Raw genomic sequence first — 23,795 nt, 5'->3', positions numbered from 1 at the left:
ATCAAATTCTTTAAGCATTTAGGTGAAGATTCTAAGGAAAATCCCCACTGGACATTAACTTAATGTTAAGTAGATGTGAAGGTTTATTTTCAAAGACCAAAGGTAAAAACACAATTTATAGGTGATGAATGATGAAGACAAGGTGCGACACAAACAAGGAGGCTTAAGGAAACATCAATGGAGTTCAATGCCTTCCAAATGATGAACCAAACTCATGAACATGAGTGTCATCTCCTTACACAACAATTGAATGGAAAAGAAACAATAACAAGCACATGAACAAGATTATATTACGGAAATTAAAAGGAGAACAAGATAACAACATTGAACCGAATAGAAATACATCACAAGACAAATGAACCGATTAAAAGGAAGAACAACACAATCTAACCGAATAGAAATGAAGAACAAGACAAACGAACCAATTGACATTGAGTATAAGCTGCGGAAATGGAAATGGAAATGGAAAGATGAAGCAAGAAGGACTTATGTGGTTGAAGTCATGGAAGGGAAGAACACACCACTTGGAAGGTGACCGATCCAAGATAAGTGCAACAATGCCGCCACTTGAGAGCTTCACAAACACTCACAATATGAGACCAGATTAGGAGAAACAATTCTCACAACTCACACAATTTGTGTATAGTAACTTTACTTTAAATTCATTGCCAATGTTAATGTTTACAAAAGAACCAAGCTCCTCTTTATATAGAAATAGTTGACCAGTCATGAATAGGCAAAGTACATGAAAAGGCATTGCAAATGAAGAGGCAAGGTACATGAAAAGACATTGCAAATGCCGCCCCTTTTAAGTCACTTCCTATCCTAGAAAAAGTGACTTTTCCTACTACTTCCTTTTTAATGTTTTATCTTAAATCTATTCTAAAGATATTAATTGGGCTTGGGCCTCATTTTGAGAAGACTAATAAGAAGAACTTCAAATGCTTTGAGTCTTGTTCATTTCTTCTATTGATAAAGTCTTTATTTGCTTGTTGAGATGACCCTTCAAGTATAGCATTCTTGATCATCTTCATATATTTTTGGGTCACATCAATAAGAGTGTTAGAAGAAAATATAAAGATGCAAAAAAAAATATATGGAAGTGCACGAAGAAATTCCCATTGCTCTTTTACACTAATGTTTACGTACAACTTACTATATACTACATAATTAAGTTATCATGTATAAATATGCTTATTTAAGTGTGTCTCATTGGGAATTTATATTTTGAAGAACGATATTATTTTATGGTTTGTTTCTTAACATGGAAAGTGAAATATTAACTTGATAACTTTAATGCAAAACTGTGGTTTGGTTAAAATATAATCAAGTTTTTTGGTTCATCTAAAGTATTAAATTATTAATTATTTTTCTTCTTACTAATGTTATGAAAATATGCAATGTCTTATATAATAAACTTATTTAATTTTCAAATAGTTTATGTTAGATTTATCCTAAGACATTTAGTTTTTCATTAAAACTATTGGAACTATCCTTATATGTTGGTAAGGAACTTTCTTAAACTTGGCATATTAATTCAATACTACGTTGTGTATTAAATATGAATAATAGGTCATGTGGGTATATATGATTCCTAGAATTAAGTTATAACGTATTTTAAATTTTCTCAAATAACTTCTTCCTAATTTCAAATGGGCTATTTTAATAAAAAAAAAAAACTAATATATACATATATTATATTATGTTGCACTTTTTTAGATGAGTTATTAGACACTCAATAATGGAATAAAACTTTCAAGATTTACTAAAGTATTTTTACAAATTACTAGTTTAAATTTTTTAAAAATTTGAAGTTAAATTTATATGAATCCACTTTTAGTAGTAAAGCTTCAAAATTTATTGTTGAATTTTTTAGTATTTATTGTAAGAAGTTTGGTTACAATTATTTACCTAAAAGGAATACATATCCAATATATGTTGTCTAAATAAAAGTTTTGGCATTTACATGACATGTAAGATCAAAAGTAATTTACAAAAATAGTACATAATATAAAGTTAATATCAGAACTCATGTAGTATGATACATAGTACATTAATAAGATTTATATCAGTTATATAATCTATGTCTAAAATAACCAACTTAAAAAATGTCTTTTCTATCAATGACACTCTCATAATGAAAGACAACAAATAGTATGAACACCCAAAGAATCCTAAACTAATATGTAATAACATAAGGAACATGTGTGAAATTTAAAAAGTTAATAATTTTGTTGAGACATTTGTTGTTTTTAGGCTGTAAAGAAAATGGGATTTAAACATTTTGCAATGGGATCTTTTTTTTAAAAGGAAGTTAAATCATGCATGCACAACAAATATAAAGTTGAAAAATTAGTTATGTTCTATCCCTAAGAAAAAGGGAATGATTACGTTAATGATGCTATTATCTTTCATTCAATGACAGATACAGGTAGATAATTTAGGACTACCATTTTATTTGATGAGACTGATAGTTTTTATATCTTAAACTCTGTTTTCCTTTTGAGATAAATTCTTTCTGGTATATAATTATGTCTATCTCTTATAGAAACAAATAAAAAGTATAAATTGAAATTGAATTCATAGTTTCTTTTTGGATTTTATTTTAATACTTGTCTTTTCAATTTTATCAAGTGTAAAATGAAAATCTCAATTTTAACAGTTTTAAAGGCAAATTAACATAAGGACTTAAGTTACAATTAGATCAGAAAGAGAAACTTCTGCAGTTATACTGCAAAGTTTATATATGATGTACTATTATGCTGAGATCATTCAGGAAGGAGTAGGTCTCTGAAGTGAATCATGCACTTTACAATAAATGCTACAATAATCATAGACTAAGTTCAACTAGTCCATTACTGAACAACTTTAAATCCCCGTTATTCTCTTCAGAACAACACATTTTGGAACCCAATCCATGTCCAAAATACTCAATTCAACTAGTTCCATCATTAAATTATTCGATTTGTTGATCAAGATGTCCAGTACTCAGTAGTCAGACCACACTACGGATAATTAGTAGAAACAGATTGAAATGTCAGAACTGAATTTGCTACTACTTCTGCATTTAGCTCTCCATTTTTTTCTCATTTCTGACTCCTCAAAATCATCTTTTTTTAAAATATCAAATCAATAGAACAGTGTCTGAAACTTTACCAAGAAGATCAATAAAAAACAGATACAAGGCAACACAAACGGCTGTCTTTGATTTATATCAATCTAGATATCATCTCCTTTGTCTTAGTATTTACAATTCCACGAACTTCTCTGCATGACCCGCTGCTCCTGCTCTTTCTGGACAAATCTGCCATGACCATGTCAAAATCATGGTTTTATAGCCCGAAATAGTTATCAAAAGTAGCAAAAAACCAATTCATTTTACGAATGCATCAAGTGTAACTACATAAACACTCACAAAAAATGCAACCTTACGAGATCTAAATCTAATGCATTCATAATTCTGATGGCTAAACAACGTTACATCTGTATGTATTGAAAAAGTTAAATATATTAAGACAAATTCGTACCATTGTTGGTTTTTCCTGAATTCAGTAAGCACAGGATATATGTTCTCAAACGCAGTATACGTCTCATCTCTCACCTAAAAATGTAAACAAAAAACAGTTAAAATCCAGTACAAAAAAAAAGGCAGAGGAAATTATAAGGGGAAATTATAAAGCAAAAGATATCACCTTAGCTCCGGTTAGAACAATTTTTCCAGAAACAAATATAAGTAAGACTATTTTAGGTTGCTTCATACGGTAGATTAGACCTGGAAACAGCTCTGGTTCATACTACCACCACAAACAAGCAAAGTATCAGCAAATATCCATCATTCTCCTCTACTTCAATTCAAAACTTTAGATTAAGCACATGCATAAACATAACAGAAGATGCCCCTCTCCACAATTTATACTTCCTTATGTTACTTTATCACACGAGCATAGTGATTTATAATAATATTAGTCCAGTTTAACCATTACACTCTTTTAAATTTTTCGAACTCATAAAACCTTTCCATCCTTTATGCTTTGCAACATAGTGCTTTAAACAAAATACAGTTTTTCCATAGGTTATTTTGACATCAAGTATATAATTCAAAAAGACATCCTTAAAATTGTTTAAGAGACCGCTAAAAGTCAAGATAGCCAAAAATTGATTGTGAAAACAAATAATAGTTATTTTAATAGTCAATATCAAAGATCCAATCCTAGCCCATGAATTGTTTTACCAAAAGTTAAAAAACTTACACTTGAGAAAGCACCATGAGAATATGCAAGACCCTCCAGTCGTATGGGGAACTTGACATCACAAGAGCCAACAATGTTCTGAATTTTGAAATCCTAAAGCACAAGACCAAAGGAATCATCTAGTAATCAAGCACTACATAGTTAAGCCAGCAAAGAACAATAATGGATAAAACAATTTCAGCAAAAATTATAAGGAAGAGCAAAAGCAATACCTTAAATTTGGCAGGGAAACCAAGCTTTTGGATGATACGAGCATACTGAAATGGGAAAATAGAAACATCAGAAAATATGTAAATTTTTCAGAGTGAACTCGACAATCATAACTGAATGAAGAGAGGAATCTGAAGATCAATATTAAACACATGCAAAGAAATAAAAAAAATCCAGCCCCCACAGTCTACTCAAAACAGGAAGAATAGTTTAAAAAACAAGCTACCAACAACATGGTTCAGTTCTCCAAAGCTTTAATTTGAGAAAAAAATCATTAATACCCACAGGATGACTGAGAAAGAAAACAAAGAACAGTAATATACCTTCCTGGCTGCCAATTTAGACTGTTGTTCACTCTTAGCTCCAGTACAAACCTAGTCAATGGTCATAAAAAAGTAAATCAAAGTTCATAAGAAAGAGAATCCCTTTACAAGGGCACCAAATTAATTTGCTTTTGTAATAAAAATTAGAGTTATGATGAAAAGCAGAAAAGAAAATTGCAAACCATAAGGCCTACGATATGATGCACAATTGAAATGTATTGTAAATTGCAATATTAATGCTAAATTATTAAAATAAGAGAACAAAAAAAAATGTAAAAATAAGTTTAGAAATAGAACATATCTTCTTTATTTCCATTTTGCATAAATTAGGCTGGGCCATTGAGGTTGCTCCATGCACGATCTCTCTTTTTCTCTCATCATGCTATACAGAACCAATTTATTCATGCAATTCTGACAGGTGGCAACTACGTTTGCAACCTCAACTCAATACTAGCACCTTCAATGATATACTTACGGAAAAGACAAGCCAACACCAGTTTGTCCATTGATTTGACACAGTTAATTAAAATAGAATTCAACAAGAGAACCACACAACTACGAATTAACATTGAACTAATTTGAAGACGGTGCTAAATACAGCAGAATGCACTACTCTAATCCATGGTAGTTGAATGGCGATACAAATTGTATCAGAGAGCTTATATTTTGAATTTAGTACAGTGAATCGTAAGATTCATAAACATTTAAAAAATGTAACATATAACTTATAAGACATATAAACATGTAAAGATATAATTAATAATCACAACCACATCCAAAATGAGTGGTTGTATCACTGGGCAGATTAGGTTAATGTTGTAATGTTTGGATTGAGCTGGGTTGTACGGCCCAACTCCTTTGATAAATGGAAAAAACAAATATTTGGGCTGATAAATGTTTGGCCCAAGGAGAACAAGAAAGAAAGAGACAACATTAGGGTTGCCTTCTCTCATGTGCACAGCTGCCTCTTGATTTTCAATGAGTGGTGGCTGTAGCTGCCGCTGCCTCTTTGTTTTCGCATGGGCGTCACTGCACTGCTAAAGAAACCATTCATGGCAATTGAAGTAAGGAAGAGCACAAATTGGTATGCATCTCTTCTAGCTCAGTTCACGCAATAGAACAAATCAGATTAGGGTTTTTTCAAACCGGGTCATGCGACCCCACCCATTTTGGAATGAGACCCAAATCCATGATTCAGGCTGTGTTTCTTGTTAGAATCATGATTCATGAGATTCCAAGTGTGATTCGAATGATACAACACTGATTTGGGAGCACAGGTGAGTTTTCCTACAATTCGTATCATAGGGATTGCAAATCGTATCGTGTATCGTCCAATACTTACTACCATGCTCTAATCTACAAGATAGACACAGTAGGATAAAAAGAAGTATACCATCTTGCCAGAAGCAAAAATAAGTGCAGTTGTTTTGGGCTCTCTTATCCTCATAATAACAGCAGCAAAACGCTGCAAGCAAACACATCACAAATATCAGTACATTATACCACCAACCAGCTAGAACTAGCATATATAGTACAAATGCTAATTAATAATTCTGCATAACACTAGTACAGACTACAGTAACATACTAACATGTAGAAGATATCACATGGGATATAAAAATTAGCAATCTTAGACTAACCATACTTTTGTGATCCAGATAAGAACAACAAAATTCAGAAAGCAGAATAGATGACTGCACAACTACCACCAAACTTTATCGTAATTCAGATGCAAAATCAGAAAAAGAAACATATATACATGCACAATTGCGCAGATAACAAATGTTAGTGAAACTTGCCTTGGGATTGTACTCAGCATTACGAGCTTGTAGTGCAATTGTTTTGAGGTCCAACTTACAGTCCAAATTGACGGTGGACACAATATTTCTGGCAGTACAAACAACTTGATCTTTAAATTACACATCATTTGCATAGTCCAAAGTAAGTTGTAAACAGAAGCAAAATTATTAAATAATACAATGTAAATTCAGGTAAAATCCTTAACAATCCAATGTAGAAGCAAAATTATTATACATTTCAACAAAAATTAAAGGAAATTAATCAAAAAGTAGCAAATTTGGTGTGAGGGTTAACCATCATCTCATTTGACCCATGTTTTACCACAAAGCGATCCCAACAATACCAGCTACAGTTACACCGCACAATCATCATCACTATTTACAAACTAAATTCTCTGCCAGCAGAATAGTGTTAAATTGAGTTACTGGATAGCTATTACTAGCAACACATCAGAAGTCACTTATTATTGTTATTACAAAAATGGGGCTAAGCCCACAACTGAAAACTTAAAATCCAGCCATCTAAAGCTTGCAATTGAAAGCAATAGGAAAAGAGAAGGATGTAATTTGTTGAAAGAAACAACGGATACTCACTGAAGGGTGGGCACGATCCCAGAAGGATGCTTCTGTAGATCCACCGGCTGGTTCCCTTCCAAGACTTGGTCAGCCATGAAACCCAAACCCAAACCCTAATTTACGCAGAGCTGGCCGCGACCAAAAAAGAGCCCACCACGTTGAACAGCAATTAGTAGCAAAGAAATTAGGGTTGGGATGTGCGCGTGGAGCGAATCGGAGTGAAGAGGTGTAGAGAGAGAGCGGGAAGGATTCGAAAGAAGAGTTCTTTTATATGAGAAATGAGATATATAGACACAGGATTTGGGAATTCTATGTTGTGATAGGTTTTGATACGAAGAGAGAGAGAGAGTTTTATATGTCCAGAGGATGTGAGGAAGAGAGAGACAGAGAGAGAGAGAGAGAGAGAGTGTGAAAGGACTGCTTACGTGAAAACCGCATTAAAAAAACGAAAATTGATGTGGCAGTGCGTGTTACGTGGCTGAGGGTAATATTGTCATTGGGATAGAAAAAAATGAATTTTGGAATTAGAAAATGGAGTAGAAGGAGAAAATGGAATATCACTTTTTAATTTAGGGTTTTTTCTATCAAAATTTAGGAAATTTAAGTTTTTGATTTAGTTTTATTTTTCAAAATTTAGGAAAGTTTAGTTTTTGTTTTTTTTTTTAAGATGAGTCATTAATGCTTAGTATATGTTCATGTAAGTTGAATTGAGAAATTCTTTAACGCAACTAAAATGGGGTAATGTCTAATATTATTAGGGTGGGGAGACTTTAGAGGGAGGGAGTGTCTAAGGCTACCAAGGGAAGGAACATCTAACCCTACTAGAGTTAGGGAGCGTCTAACCCTACCAGAGTTAGGGAGCGTCTAACGCCACTTTATTGAAATTGAAAACTTTGTGTTGTATGGATTGTAATAGTGTGATAGGTATTGTTTATCAGTGAATGTTGTGATATATCATATCAAGTGGTGGTAAGGAGAAACATAGCATAATAACATCATTTTATCTAACCTATACAAAAAGGATTTTTTTGTGGTAATTTGCATATTTTGTATACACTATGATATATTTTCCAACATTTTTGCCCTGGTAATAATCTTAAAGCAAAGCTTGATGTGTATGAAACACATGCCTGATTGGAATTGAAATTTGGGGACCTGCCTAAATATTATTTGAGGCAAAATACTTTATTTAGTTGTAAGGTCCGATTACCTTTTTACATGCCTTTTCTAGTCAAGCAAAGATGGGTGAGGGGAGGGTTTAAGTGTGGTTAGGGGGAGGGTCTAAGCGAGGATGGGGGGACTGTCTAAAAGAGGTTAGGGGGACTCTTTAAGCGAGGTTAGGGGGACTCTCTAAGTGTTTTTAGACGATTCTCTAAGCGAGGTTCGGGGAAGCGTCTAAGCAAAGGTGGGGATTGTCTAAGCGAGGTTGGGGTTTTGTGCTTAATTCATCTCATTGTCCTATCATACCAATAATCTTCATAAAATTTATGAAGGTTGTTTGGTCAATACAAGATATACTGGTTGTCACTTGTATATAATAAACCATATTATGTATCAAATTCCTTCTTCAAATTATGTATCAAATTCAACACCAACTCATTCCTCATCATTGAAATAAGTACTTCACATGATTTTGTCTTTGTTATGCTCTACCGGTTGTTGGTCATAAAAGGCTTATGAAATTTTGTGATCAGTTTGTTGCTACCAGTTGTATTATTCCCTATTAAACAATTTAGCTTATTTTGCCCAATACAAATGCAATGTGACTTAATGATGTGAGTTGAATCAAGCATAGACACTTTAGGAACAAAATAAAGAGGCTTAAGGATAGTTCAATGGAGGACATTGCCTTCCAAATGAAGAGCCAAACTCATAAGAATCATGACTCATGAGTGTCATATCCTTATACACAACTATAGGGCGGAAATGGAAAGGAAAGCAAGATCAACACATAAACAAAAGTAGAAACACAATATAGAACAATTAAATTGATTAAAAACAGAAACTAACACATATGAACCGATTGAAAGGAGAATTAAGTGCTGGAAATAAAAGGAAACATAAAAGAATCAAGAACAAACGGTGGAAAATGAAGAACAACACAAAAAGTAACAAAAACAACCGATTGGAATTGCTAAAACATGATTCTAAATGGAAATGGAGATGGAAGGAAGAAGGAACTTAATTGGATGAAGACTTGAAGGAGATGGACACGCCACTTGGAGATGATGATACAAGATGAGTGCTAGTTGTCGCCACTTGAAGCCCTCCAAAGCTCACAAGATAAGACTTAGTGAAGGAGATCAAATCTCTCACAATTCTCTCTCAATTTGAGTAGAGTTTCCTTTCTTCAATTTCTCAATTCTGAATTTACAGGAGCATGGCCTGTCTATTTATAGTAGAAGACGGCTGAAAATGAAAAGTCACAATTCAAAAACTAGACTATTCAAAATTGGAGTCAAAACAAGTCACATGAGAAGTGTGACTTGCTTTCGTACTTTGGCACCTCCTAAAACTATATCTACACCTACTCTTTTATGTCACATGGAAGGTGTGACTTTGTTTTGTACATTAGCATCCCTTATTTAATATCTACACCTTCCTTTTAAAGTTCTACTAAAAACTACACAAAAATAATTACAAAAAGAGACATCCATTGATGCTCATTTATTAATGCTTGGCCTTGCTCCTCATGGGTTGGGCTTGGGCTTCTTGGACTTGGGCTTTTTGGGCTTGGGCCTCATCTTTTGAAAAGACTAATAAGAAGAACTTTAAATGCTTTGGCCCTTGTCCATTCTTCCTATTAATAACATCTATTTGATTCTCATCATTCCCCCCAAGTTGGAGAGAATTCGACCTCGAATTTAGTACTCCTGCATATAAAAAAGTCAATTTGCAATTAGATAAGAGAATGTAAGAAGAGATAGGCAAACTTGACTTAGCATTTAGAAACGTTGGAAGTTCAGAAAAAGAGGTCCTATAGGCAGACCATGTTGGAAAAGATTGTTTGGGAATAATGATATTCTTTGGAAAAAGTCCTCTTAAATGGTGAAAACCATTAGGAGGTATGAAAAAATCATCCTTAACAATCTTTAACCAATATGGTGTGGAAGTAGGCACCTTAGGTAATGAAAAGGACAAAGAAGAAGAATACCTTGGAGGCGTAGCACGAGTCAACAAAATTGATTTAGTAGTTAAGGTATTGTGACTCGGTTTATCACTTACTTCCTTTGCTTTCTCATTTTCTCTTTTAATTTTCATTTTTATTTGGTCCTCATGAACCTCTTGGGGAGAGAGGGGTTTTAAGGTAACCTTGCGCCCTTGGAAGGAAAAAGACATTGTATTGGTTAGGCCATCATGTAAAACATGGCGATCATATTGCCAAGGCCTTCCAAAAAGAACATGAGTTGCTTCCATGGGCACAACATCACATAAAACCTCATCTTTATACTTTCCTATTGCAAAGTTTATGAGGACTTATTTGTTAACTATGATTTCCTAACCTCACTTAACCATTGAAGTTTATAGGGTTTTGCATGAGAGACAGTAGAAAATCCAAGCTTATCTACTACTCTTGTGCTAGCTACATTAGCGCAACTTCCCCCCATCCACAATTAAAGAACATAACCTATCATTAATGAGACATCTTGTATGAAAAATATTTTCTCTTTGACTTTCACCAAAGGGTTTCAAAACTTGACCAAGCATTCGTCTCACTACTAATAGATCACCTTCATGTGGACTTTCACTCTCTTGCTCACTTGGGGATCTAGGAGGTGTCGAAGATCTAGAGGAATCCGAACTATGCTCACTCACCACTACCCCATCATGTATCATCATATTTCGCTTTGAAGGACAATTAGCCGCTATATGACCATAGCCTAAACATTTAAAACATTTCTTACTTGAAGATTTAGATGGTGATGTAGGAGTAGAAGTGGAAGGCTTGGAATCTCTAGGTTTGAAAGTAGAATCTTTAGAAGGATACTTTGAAAAAGATTTATTTTTGTTTTTCCAAAAAGAGTTATAGTAGCCATCATTATGAGAATTTTTAAAAGAATTTTTCCTTGCAATTTGAGATTCTACCTTGATGGCAAGGTGAACCAAAGTTTCTAAAGAAGAATACTGATGAAGCTCTACAACATCTTGAATTTCCCTTCTAAGACCACTAACAAATCTAGCCATTTTAGCTTCATCACTTGCATGCATATCAACTTTGATTAAAAACGTGTCAAGTTCTTTCAAATAATCATCCACACTAAGTGTGCCTTGATGAAGCCTTTGGCGCTTCAACAAAAGGTCTTTCCTAAAGTGTGGAGGGACAAATCTAGCATGCATACATGCTTTTAAATCGTTCCAAGAGACCACGGGCGGCCTCTTGTTTAGCCCAATGTCCATGAGAGTTTTGTGCCACCATAGCATGGCATAGTCCATGAACTCTAAAGAAGCTAGCCTAACCCTTTGGTCTTCTAGGACCTCATGTACATGAAAAAATTGGTCAACTTTGGCCTCCCATCCCAAATACACATTAGGATCCCCTTCACCACTAAAACTAGGTACTTTTACATAAGGCAAATAAGGCTTAGCCACATTTTGGTGCCTTTCTTCATAGTGTCCATAAGAACTTTGAGAAGTCCTTGAAGCATGCCTATGATGATGATGATGTCTTCTCTCACGGTATTGGTGAGTATCTTCATGGTTCATCTCCAATCTTTGGAGCCTTGCCTCCATTTGACATATCACCTCATCCTTTTGTGAAATTGTTTGTTTAGAATCCTTTAATTCACCAATTATGTATGCTTTTTTAGGTGAATGAGACTTAGAGGATTCTCCACTAGAAAAATTAGCCATGATATCAAAGAAACACAAACACAAAGAGCAAACAATTAAAGAAAATTTGTTAGAAGAAAAACAATGCTTGCTGGAAAATAAAAGAGCACTCAAACCACTCCAAGAAAATATATTATATCCTTCACCAAGTCTCCTTGTGGATTGGATGAGCTTCAAGTGAAATATGACAAAGCAAACTACACTTACTCAAAGAACAAATCACCAGAAAACTTGAGGAAACAAGAAAAGACAAGCAAGAAAAGGTGTAACAAAAAAAAGTTAAACCAAAACAGAATAAAAGATATGACAAAACTTGGAGAAGAATATGAAATGAAAAAGACAAGCAAGAAAAATAAGGCACTCAATGAAAAGCTAGCACACAAAAGAATCCTAAAGAATAGTACTAGAATAGATGAAGAAAACCAAAAAAACAGTGCTACTAGAATTTTTGAATAAAATGTGCGTGACTTTAAAAATTTAACTGGAACTGGATAAAGCAAACTGGAATTTGAAATTTAAACCACTAGAAATTCAAGATGTTATCTAAAAGTAGGCACTGGAATCACACAAAAACAGTGCGCCAATTAATCGTGATAAATTTTTTAAAATCACTGCCGCGTCATTGTATTTTTCGCGCCAGAATTGCACACTGATTGTTTTTTATTTATCCTTTTTTCTATATTTGGAATTTTGATATACTTCTTTTTTTCACTCTTTTGTAACACTTCAAACCACTTAAATCCAGAATTTCAGAATTTTTCAGTAACCACATAATTTTTTATAAACCAAACAGTCAACACAGTTTTAAAGAAAACAGATGAACCTATACTGGAATGAAAAACAAAATTAAAGAAACTTCAAAGACACAATAGAAGTGATGTATAAGAACTTTTATGGATCTAATACACAAGTATAAACTCAAATCTAAAAATAAAATGCACCAAAGGATCAAAAACAGAAACAGAAAACTGCACTCAATTAAAAAAAAATCAAGCAACCAAAATTAACAATAAAAGTACTACATAGAATTGTTGACATATTAGGAGAAACATGACTTGTCAAAACATGTATGGATTCAAAAAGCAAAATGACTCAAACACAATTAATTTGTACCAATTAAAACAGCAAGAAAGACTCAATTGAAGCAAAAATAGAATAGCTAACACAAAAACAGAATTACAGTGCCAATCAACTTAAAAAAAAAATTTGAACACTACCATAACTCTACTTACCACATGATGTGAGTTGAATCAAGCATAGACACTTTAGGAACAAAATAAGAAGGCTTAAGGACAGTTCAATGGAGGACATTGTCTTCCAAATGAAGAGTCAAACTCATAAGAATCATGAGTGTCATATCCGTATACACAAATATAAGGCGGAAATGGAAAGAAAAGCAAGATCAACACATGAACACAAGTAGAAACACAATATAGAACAATTAAACCGATTAAAAAAAGCAACTAACACATATGAACCGATTGAAAGGAGAATTAAGGGCTGGAAATAAAAGGAAACACAAAAGAATCAAGAACAATCGGTGGAAAATGAAGAACAACACAAAAAGTAACAAAAACAACCGATTGGAATTGCTAAAACATGATTCTAAATGGAAATGGAGATGGAAGGAAGAAGGAACTTAATTGGATGGAGACTTGAAGGAGATGGACATGCCACTTGGAGATGATGATCCAAGATGAGTGCTAATTGGCACCACTTGAAGCCCTCCAAAGCTCACAAGATAAGACTTAGTGAAGAAGATCAAATCTATCACAATTCTCTCTCAATTTGAGTAGAGTTTCCTTTCTTCAATTCCTCAATTCTGAATTTACAAGAGCATGTCCTCTCTATTTATAGTAGAAGATGGCTGAAAATGAAAAGGCACAATTCAAAAACTAGACTATTCAAAATTGGAGCCAAAACAAGTCACATGAGAAGTGTGACTTGCTTTCGTACTTTGGCACCTCCTAAAACTATATCTACACCTACTCTTTTATGTCACATGGAAGGTGTGACCTTGTTTTGTACATTAACACCCCTTATTTAATATCTACACCTTCCTTTTAAAGTTCTACTAAAAACTACACAAAGGTAATTACAAAAAGAGACATCCCTTGATGCTCATTTATTAATGCTTGGCCTTGCTCCTCATGGGTTGGGCTTGGGCTTCTTGGGCTTGGGCCTCATCTTTTGAAAAGACTAATAAGAAGAACTTTAAATGCCTTGGCCCTTGTCCATTCTTCCTATTAATAGCATCTATTTGATTCTCATCACTTAATCATATTTTCACTCTTTGTTTGGTCACTTATCTTCATTATACAATAATTTAGGTGTTGTTGTTGGAATGCATACTTTTGATATAATTGAGCATGAAATAAGACTTTCCCTTCCTCTCATCATTATTTTATCTTAGTCTCTTATCTCTAACAATTTCTTTTTTCCTAATTTACTTTATTCATAGTTTATTGATTTGATATAGACAAATTTCATATTATACAAAAATATTAAGCTAAATTATAAAAAAATACCTTTATTATTTGTGATTTTGGTTTTCTTATTTTATCAATTTTATTTTTCAGATTTTAAAAAATTTGCATTTATACTTTAGTCTTTAATGTTAACCACCAAAATATTATTTGATATACAAAATGTGACAGTGTTGAAAATAAAAATCATAACATACTTGAATTTTAAGAATGTTTGACCCATGATTTGGACCTGTTCAAATACAAAATGCGACATTGTTTAAGGGAAAAAGTTACAAAATAATGTATTGCATGTGATGGAGAAATAGAATTAAAAAATCAAATGTGGATGCCAGATTGTCTTTGTTTAGCAATTTTTGGTTCTTCATAAATTTCTAGAGTTTACAATTACAATTCGACTTCAAGGAACTGAAAATTACATAGGACTGAATTTGTCATAAAAAGCACATGTTTATGGAACAAGGCTTTTGCTTAAACAAAAATAATCGATCAATCAAATATGAATTATTACACCAATAATATTGATTGATATACCCATGCTTCAAAAGTAGGAACCATTGTGCCTCAAAATTTGGGGACAGAGACACAAGATGATGTGATTCCACTAGCCACATAGAACAAGATTCTTGACATTCTTAGGAATCACCTTGAGCTGGAAAATATAGAGGCACTTTTCTTAGAGTTGGATCATTGTTCTAAGACAAGAACTCACCAAAAACTAGTACCAAATCCCAAACTCATTTGGATGAACCAATTTTAGTCAAATTGAACCAAAAAAGAAGAGAAACTAAAAGGAACAACAGAATTGAAATTAAAAGGCAAGAACAGAACATAGGTGCTGGAAAAACAGAAAAACCAAACCAAAAAAACTCAAGAACACAAGACAACATGAACAATTGAAAGAGAAGAAAGGAAGGAGAAGAGAGTGCTCATGAAGATGGAAGAATGTTGGATGATCTCGCCACTAGAAGTGTGGAATGCTCCTAGATAAGAGTGATGCCGCCACTTGAGGACTCCATTGATCCATCAAGATAAGACTAGAGAAGAAGGCTCCAAAAGCTCTCCAAAGTTCACTCAAAATTTGAGTAGAGTTTTCTTAGATTAATTCCAATCTGAATTTTACAAAGGAAGCACCTCTATTTATAGCCTAAGGTGCTGAAAAAATAGGTGGGAAATTTCAAATAAACTCATTTGAAATTCCCACCAAAAACAAGTCACATGGGAGGTGTGACCTTTTTCTACTATGACACCTCCCAAAAACTACACCTACACCTATCTACTAATACACCCCCCTCCTAAAGCTCCTAACTAAAGCCTAAAAGATGCTAAAACAAAAGAGGTTTCTAATGTTTCCCTCTAAGCACCTTCAACTAAAGAAATTACAAAAAGAGAAAATAAATGTCCTCTAGCTCCCAAAGCTTTGAACATGCTTCTTGTAATCCTTTGAGGTGGACTTTGACCTCCATGGGCGTCCTCCATTTGTGCCTCCACCTCTTCTTGATCTTGTTGATTGGCCTCCATGTCCTCTTGAGCTTGATCTCCATCATACTCCCCGAGTTGGAGAGAATTCGACCACGAATTCTGGAGACCTACAGAAAAGGGAGTTAGATCGCTGACATTAAAAGTATGACTACCTAAGAATGTATCAGGCATATCTAACTCATAAGCATTGTCATTAATCCTCTTGAGGACTTGGAAAGGTCCATCCCCTCGAGGCATTAGTTTGGACTTCCTTTGAGTAGGAAAACGATCCTTCCTCAAGTGAAGCCAAACCCAATCGCCCTCATCAAACAACAATGCTTTTCTCCTTTTATTGGCAAGTTCAGCATACTTGTCAACCTTCTTCTCAATTCTCTTCTTGATGTCTTTATGCAAAGTTTTCACAAAAGAAGCCTTTTCATCCCCATCTTTGCACAGGACATCTCCAAGAAGGAGAATAGGAAGAAGATCAAGAGGTGTTAGGGGATTAAACCCATAGACCACCTCAAAAGGAGAATGGGAGGTGGTAGAATTTACTACTCGGTTATATGCAAACTCAACATGGGGTAGTAAATTCTCCCACACTCTAGGATTCCCCGAAATAAAGCATCTCAATAGTTGTCCCAAAGTTCTATTCACCACCTCAGTTTGACCATCAGTTTGTGGGTGGCAAGTGGTAGAAAATAAAAGCTTAGTTCCAAGCTTGCCCCACAAGGTCTTCCAAAAGTGACTCAAGAACTTAGGATCTCTATCGGACACTATAGACCTAGGAATCCCATGCAAGCGAACCACTTCTTGAAAGAAGAGGTTTGCAATGTGGCATGCATCATCCACTTTGTGGCAAGGAATAAAGTGAGCCATCTTTGAAAAACGATCCACTATCACAAAAATGGAGTCCTTTCCCTTTGATGTCTTGGGTAAGCCTAAGATGAAATCCATAGATATATCTACCCAAGGCATTGAAGGGATAGGAAGAGGAGTATAAAGACCATGGGGATGCATTTTAGACTTAGCTTTGGGGCAAGCTATGCATTTATCACACAAACTATGAACATGTTTATGCATATGTGGCCAAAAGAAATGTTCATGCAACACATCCAAAGTTTTAGCAACCCCAAAATGTCCCATTAAACCCCCCTCATGAGCTTCTCTAACAAGAGATAATCTAATAGAGCTTTGGGGAACACAAAGACGTTTTCCTTTAAAAAGAAAGCCATCTTGAATAAAAAAGTCTTTGTGTCCTCCTTTAAGACACTTTTGATAGATGGGAGAAAAATCAAGGTCATCATGATAAAGTTCCTTAATGTGATCAAAACCAAGATATTGAGAGGTTAAAAGATTTAGCAAGGTGTATCTTCTAGAAAGAGCATCCGCCACAATATTTATTTTGCCTTGCTTGTGTTTGATCACATAAGGAAATTGCTCAATGAATTCCACCCACTTAGCATGCCTCTTGTTAAGTTTGTTTTGGCTTTTCAAATATTTAAGAGATTCATGATCACTATGTATCACAAACTCTTTGGGAAAAAGATAGTGTTGCCAAGTAAACAAAGCCCTAACAAGTGCATATAATTCCTTATCATAGGTGGAATAGTTGAGATGACTTCCCTTCAATTTCTCACTAAAATAGGCTATGGGGTGGCCCTCTTGAAGGAGAACAACCCCAATACCTATGCTTGAAGCATCACACTCAATCTCAAATGTCTTAGTGAAATTAGGAAGGGCCAAGATGGGAGCATTAGTCAATTTTTCTTTCAAAGTATCAAAAGCATTTTGTTGTGCTTCTCCCCAATGAAAGACCACATCCTTTTTCACTATGTCATTGAGTGGTGCGGCAATGGTACCAAAGTTTGGGACAAATCTTCTATAGAAAGAAGCAAGCCCATGAAAACTTCGGACCTCATTCAAAGATTTCGGTGTAGGCCAATTTTGAATGGCCACCACCTTTGTTTTGTCCACATGGACCCCTTTACAACTCACAACAAACCCTAGGAATTCTATATGATCAAGAGCAAACATACATTTAGCAAGGTTAGCATACAAATGTTCCTTCCTAAGGGTTTCCAAAACTTGCCTAACATGCAACCTATGGTCATTCAAAGATAAGCTATAAATGAGAATGTCATCAAAGTAAACCACAACAAACTTACCAATGAAAGGTCTAAGAACATGATGCATGAGGCGCATGAAGGTACTTGGTGCATTAGTTAAACCAAAAGGCATAACAAACCACTCATATAAACCAAAGTTGGTCTTAAAAGCCGTCTTCCATTCATCACCCGGTTTGATACGGATTTGATTGTAGCCGCTTTTAAGATCAATCTTTGAAAAGATTTTAGAACCATGTAATTCATCCAACAAATCATCTAGTCTAGGTATGGGATGCCTATACTTAATGGTTATGTTATTTATGGCCCTACAATCCGAACACATTCGCCATGTGCCATCCTTTTTTGGCACTAAGATGATAGGCATAGCACAAGGACTCATGCTATCTTGCACCCACCCTTTCTCAATCAAAGCCTCAACTTGTTGGCGAATTTTCTTGGTTTCACTTGGATTGGTCCTATATGCTGGACGATTTGGTAAAGAAGAGCCCGGTATCAAATCAATTTGGTGCTCAATCCCTCTCAAAGGTGGAAGTCCATTTGGAGGATCTTGAAACACATCTTGGAACTCTTCTACCAAATTTTCCAAGCAATGAGAACTATCAACAAGTGATTCTACTCTAAGAGTTCTAGGGATGGCTAAAAAAAGAGGATGATGAGCCACTATTTCCCTTTCAATTTCACGCCTAGACACAAGGAGTGTAGGCTTAGAACTCTTATCTTTTTTATCTTTTTCACTCTCCCTCTTTTTCTTCATGATAACTTGGTCTTCATGGACTTCTCTTGGAGAGAGAGATTTTAAAGTAACCTTGTGACCATGGAATTCAAAAGATAGTTTGTTGGTAAAGCCATCATGTAAAACTTTTCTATCAAATTGCCAAGGCCTTCCCAAAAGAACATGAGTGGCTTCCATGGGCACAACATCACATAATACCTCATCTTTGTATTTTCCAATGGAGAAATGGATGAGGACTTGTTTATTAACAATTATTTCTCCTAGTTCACTAAGCCATTGTAATTTGTAGGGCTTTGTATGAGAGATAGTAGGCAATCCAAGCTTATCTACTACTCTTGTACTAGCCACATTTGCACAACTACCCCCATCCACTATCAAGGAACAAATGTTGTTTTGAATAAGACATCTTGTATGGAAAATATTTTCCCTTTGACTTTCATCAAAAGGTTGTGAAACTTGTCCAAGAAGTCTTCTCACAACTAACAAGTCCCCTTCAAGTGGACATTCACTCTCTTCCTCAATAGATGCATGAGAATGCAATGAATGCTTAGGAGAATCCGAATCATGCTCACTAACTACAATGCCCTCATGCATGTACATACTTCGTTTGGAAGGACAATTTGCAGCAATATGACCATAACCCATACATTTAAAGCATTTAGTATTAGATGTTCTAGTGGGAGACTTAGGTCTAGAAGTTGATGGCTTAGATTCCTTGGGTTTGAAAGAAGAATCTTTGGAAGGATGTTTAGAAAAAGAAGTTTGGTTTCTCCAAGACTTGGAGTAGTATCCATCATTGGAAGCATTTTTAAAAGAGTTTTTCTTAGCAAGTTGGGCTTCCACCTTCATTGCAAGATGAACTAAAGAGCCCAATGATGAATACTCTTGTAACTCAACAATGTCTTGAATATCCTTCCTAAGACCACTCACAAACCTAGCAACCATGGCTTCTTCACTTTCTTCTAATTCAATTTTAAGCACAAGCGTCTCAAGCTCCTTATAATATTCATCCACATTTAGCGTGCCTTGTTGAAACCGTTGGAGTCTCAACATGAGGTCTTTCCTAAAATGTGGGGGCACAAACCTAGCGCGCATGTGATCCTTTAAAGAGTTCCAAGAGTCCACGGGAGGACCCTTGTGATAGATAATGTCCTTTACAATTCCATGCCACCATTTCATGGCATAATCACTAAACTCTAGGGTGGCTAGCTTGAGCTTATGCTCATCTTGGATCTCATGGATCTCAAAAATTTGTTCACACTTAGTCTCCCAATCTAAATATAAATTTGGATCACTAGAACCATTAAAACAAGGTAACTTGACCAAAGGAAGCTTGGACTTTGCATCATGATAGAAGCCATTGCCGTAGTGAATTCTTTCCCCTTGGTGATGATGTCTTTGTCCATGGACTTGGGGTGGAGGTCTCCTTCTCCTATGCTCATCTTCACGGCCAACATCATTTGAAGAAGCTCCATCTTTTGCATTTTCTCCTCCAACCGTCTAATTGTTCTTTGTGCTTCATGTAATTCACCAAGAATTGAAGCTTTGGAAGGAGAATTCTGCTTGTAGGATGCATCACTTGAAAATCCAGCCATTTGTAATTAAAAACAGCAAACACACAAAACAGCAAACAAGTTAAAAAATTAGCAAAAACAGTGAGCTTTGCAATTGAAACTGCCGAAGTGAAATGAGGTAGAAAAAGAGGTCACTCTCAAAGAAATAATGTTCTTGCACAAATCTGATCTTGAGGCCTTGGAATCCTCAAATGAAAGATGTCAAAGCAAGCACACCAATCTCAAAAGCAACCACCACAAAACCAATGAAACAATAAAGACAAACAAGAAAAGGTATAAGCAAAGAAAGGTAATTGCAAAAGGAAAACTATATGTGAGACAAACTCAAAGAGTAAGAATGAAAGACAATCAAGAAAATAAAGAACTCAATGAGAAAAGTAGGCACACAAAAGAATACTTAAGGAAAAGTTCTAGAGTAGATGAAGAAAACAAAAAAATTAGCTACTGGAATTTTTTTTTTTAAAAGGCAAACTGTGCTTGATATTCACTGATTTAACTGGAATGATGTAGAGCGAACTGGATTATGAAATTTAAACCACAGAAACTTCAAGATGTTAACTCAATAATGGCACTGGAGTCAATTAAAAACAGTAAGCCAATTGAGAGAAATAAATTTTTCAAAATCGCTGCCAGATTACCGTATTCTTTTCGGCAGAATTGTACACTTTTTTTATTTTATTTATCATTTTTTGTGTACTTTGAATTTTTGAATGATTATTTTTTCTACTCTTTTCTAACACTTTGAATATCACAAATCCAGAATTTCAGAATTTTCCAGTCAGTAAATCAATTGCAATAAGGAAAAACAGTAAGCACTTTTTTCAGAAACAGAGGAATCCTAATAGGAATAAAAAACAGGATTATGAACTAGCAAAGACATAATGGAAAATGATGTATTGGAACTTGTATAGGTCTAGAATACAAGTATGAACTCAATTCTAAAAAGAAAATGCACAAAGGATCAACATCAATTCAGAAAATTATATGACACTAAAGCAAGAAACAATCAAAACAAGAAAAGTACTACTAGAAGTAATGACAATTATGGAATAACATGACTAAGACAAAACTTGACATGATTACAAAATTAAAAGACACATCACAAATTTTAACAAGTGAAAGGAAGCTTAAGGTAAACTCTAGGAAGGATAATGCCATTCCAAAAGAGCAACCATACTCATAAGAAGAATGAGTGCCATAAACCTTTTCACAAACACTTGGTATAAAAGAAAAACAGCAAGAAAACTCAATTAATTCCTAAAACAGAAACTTAAATTGCAAGAAAAATAAAGAGCTCTTGAAATAAAGTGCACACAACTCAACAATTAAACAAGAATGAACCTAAGACTCATGATACCACATGATGTGATTCCACTAGCCACATAGAACAAGATTCTTGACATTCTTAGGAATCACCTTGAGCTGGAAAATATAGAGGCACTTTTCTTAGAGTTGGATCATTGTTCTAAGACAAGAACTCACCAAAAACTAGTACCAAATCCCAAACTCATTTGGATGAACCAATTTTAGTCAAATTGAACCAAAAAAGAAGAGAAACTAAAAGGAACAACAGAATTGAAATTAAAAGGCAGGAACAGAACATAGGTGCTGGAAAAACAGAAAAACCAAACCAAAAAAACTCAAGAACACAAGACAACATGAACAATTGAAAGAGAAGAAAGGAAGGAGAAGAGAGTGCTCATGAAGATGGAAGAATGTTGGATGATCTCGCCACTAGAAGTGTGGAATGCTCCTAGATAAGAGTGATGCCGCCACTTGAGGACTCCATTGATCCATCAAGATAAGACTAGAGAAGAAGGCTCCAAAAGCTCTCCAAAGTTCACTCAAAATTTGAGTAGAGTTTTCTTAGATTAATTCCAATCTGAATTTTACAAAGGAAGCACCTCTATTTATAGCCTAAGGTGCTGAAAAAATAGGTGGGAAATTTCAAATAAACTCATTTGAAATTCCCACCAAAAACAAGTCACATGGGAGGTGTGACCTTTTTCTACTATGACACCTCCCAAAAACTACACCTACACCTATCTACTAATACACCCCCCTCCTAAAGCTCCTAACTAAAGCCTAAAAGATGCTAAAACAAAAGAGGTTTCTAATGTTTCCCTCTAAGCACCTTCAACTAAAGAAATTACAAAAAGAGAAAATAAATGTCCTCTAGCTCCCAAAGCTTTGAACATGCTTCTTGTAATCCTTTGAGGTGGACTTTGACCTCCATGGGCGTCCTCCATTTGTGCCTCCACCTCTTCTTGATCTTGTTGATTGGCCTCCATGTCCTCTTGAGCTTGATCTCCATCACAAGACAAAAATAAATAGACAAAAATTTGTATGTTGAATGAAGTACTTTCTTGATTACTCAAATCTCTTTGGTTGACACCATTAGAACAAACATTTGGACAAATATGTGAGGATCACGTCCGTGAAAACTGGTGCCACGTCTTGCCTTTTTGGTTATCTTTCTATCTGAAGAATATGTAATAAACAAAAGATAAATAATTTGGTTGACAAAAAGGAATGCATGGTTCCAACCTTCCCCTCCTAATTGCTACCTTAAAAATATTACACTGCACTCTTATGAGTACATTTTACTATCATTTGAAATTTATTAAGAGTATGTTATGAATGATTTTCAAATTATAGAGTATAGTAGCATTTGGAATGGAAATGTCAAATTAATAATTACACCTTATTGTGTTAACATGTAAAGACAAGCAAAAGTAGACATAAAACGTTAACATCATATACGAATTTAATATTCCCTTATTATATTTTTTTCACAATAAGTTCATGCATCCCTTTATTTCATTGCAATGTCATGTTGAAATGAGTAAAATTTCTAGGATAATGATGGAAGAGGGTCAAGCACAACCTCACATAAAAAGACAAGAGCCAAGACATGAGCATCCAAAGCCAAACCAAGAGCATCTAGGCCAAAGGAAGGAGCGTCTAGGCTAAAGGGAGGAACGTCTAGGCCAAAGGAAGGAGCGTCTAGGCCAAGCGAATCCATGAAGATTTGTATATGCTACATGAAGGCCCATTAAGGGTAGCTTGGTATTAGTTGTGGTGTAAATAGCATAAACTTGATTCCATGAGACTTGACCTAGATTTGCTAAAGATTTGGTCACATTCTAGAAGGATCCTCCACTAGGCCGGCCATGTGCCATGTGATGTAATTTGCATTTCATTTTGTTTAGCATTAGGGTTGCATTATGGTCCTCCTTAGCCTATAAAAGGAGGAGCCAACACCTTGTATTTTCAAGACTATTTTGAGTAATGAAATGCTGCCCAAATGCCATTCAAATTGCTCACTTGCCAAATTCTCTCTAGAATTAGGTTTTTAGTCTTCAATCTTCACCCTCAAATGGAGATGGCCGAACCACTCCAACCCTCACTACTCCTCATGCAC

The 23,795-nt window shown here is 34.8% G+C and overlaps 1 protein-coding gene across 1 annotated transcript; it reads right to left on the bottom strand.

The window, feature by feature from the left end:
* Positions 1 to 2,900: 2,900 nt before the first annotated feature.
* LOC137818419 (TATA-box-binding protein) lies at positions 2,901 to 7,570 on the bottom strand. Its single transcript, XM_068621840.2, has 9 exons — positions 7,177 to 7,570; positions 6,583 to 6,670; positions 6,177 to 6,248; positions 4,784 to 4,834; positions 4,463 to 4,507; positions 4,251 to 4,343; positions 3,693 to 3,794; positions 3,528 to 3,601; positions 2,901 to 3,304 (listed from the first exon to the last, which is right to left on the bottom strand). Coding segments are annotated over exons 1-9 (603 nt in total). The 5' UTR covers positions 7,254 to 7,570; the 3' UTR covers positions 2,901 to 3,303.
* Positions 7,571 to 23,795: the final 16,225 nt, after the last annotated feature.

Source organism: Phaseolus vulgaris, chromosome 10 (assembly GCF_051622355.1).
Source record: "Phaseolus vulgaris cultivar YP4 chromosome 10, ASM5162235v1, whole genome shotgun sequence".
Taxonomy (NCBI): Eukaryota; Viridiplantae; Streptophyta; class Magnoliopsida; order Fabales; family Fabaceae; genus Phaseolus; species Phaseolus vulgaris.
The sequence above is the reverse complement of the archived record's forward strand: the minus strand, read 5'-3'. Positions and strand labels throughout refer to the sequence as shown.

Coding starts and splice junctions, on each gene's coding strand:
- LOC137818419 (XM_068621840.2), bottom strand. CDS start 7,253: ATGGCTGACCAAGTCTTGGAAGGGAACCAGCCGGTGGATCTACAGAAG. Junction 6,249..6,582: donor ATGCTGAGTACAATCCCAAG/GCAAGTTTCACT, acceptor GTTTGCTTGCAG/CGTTTTGCTGCTGTTATTAT. Junction 4,835..6,176: donor TTTTTGCTTCTGGCAAGATG/GTATACTTCTTT, acceptor ACCATTGACTAG/GTTTGTACTGGAGCTAAGAG.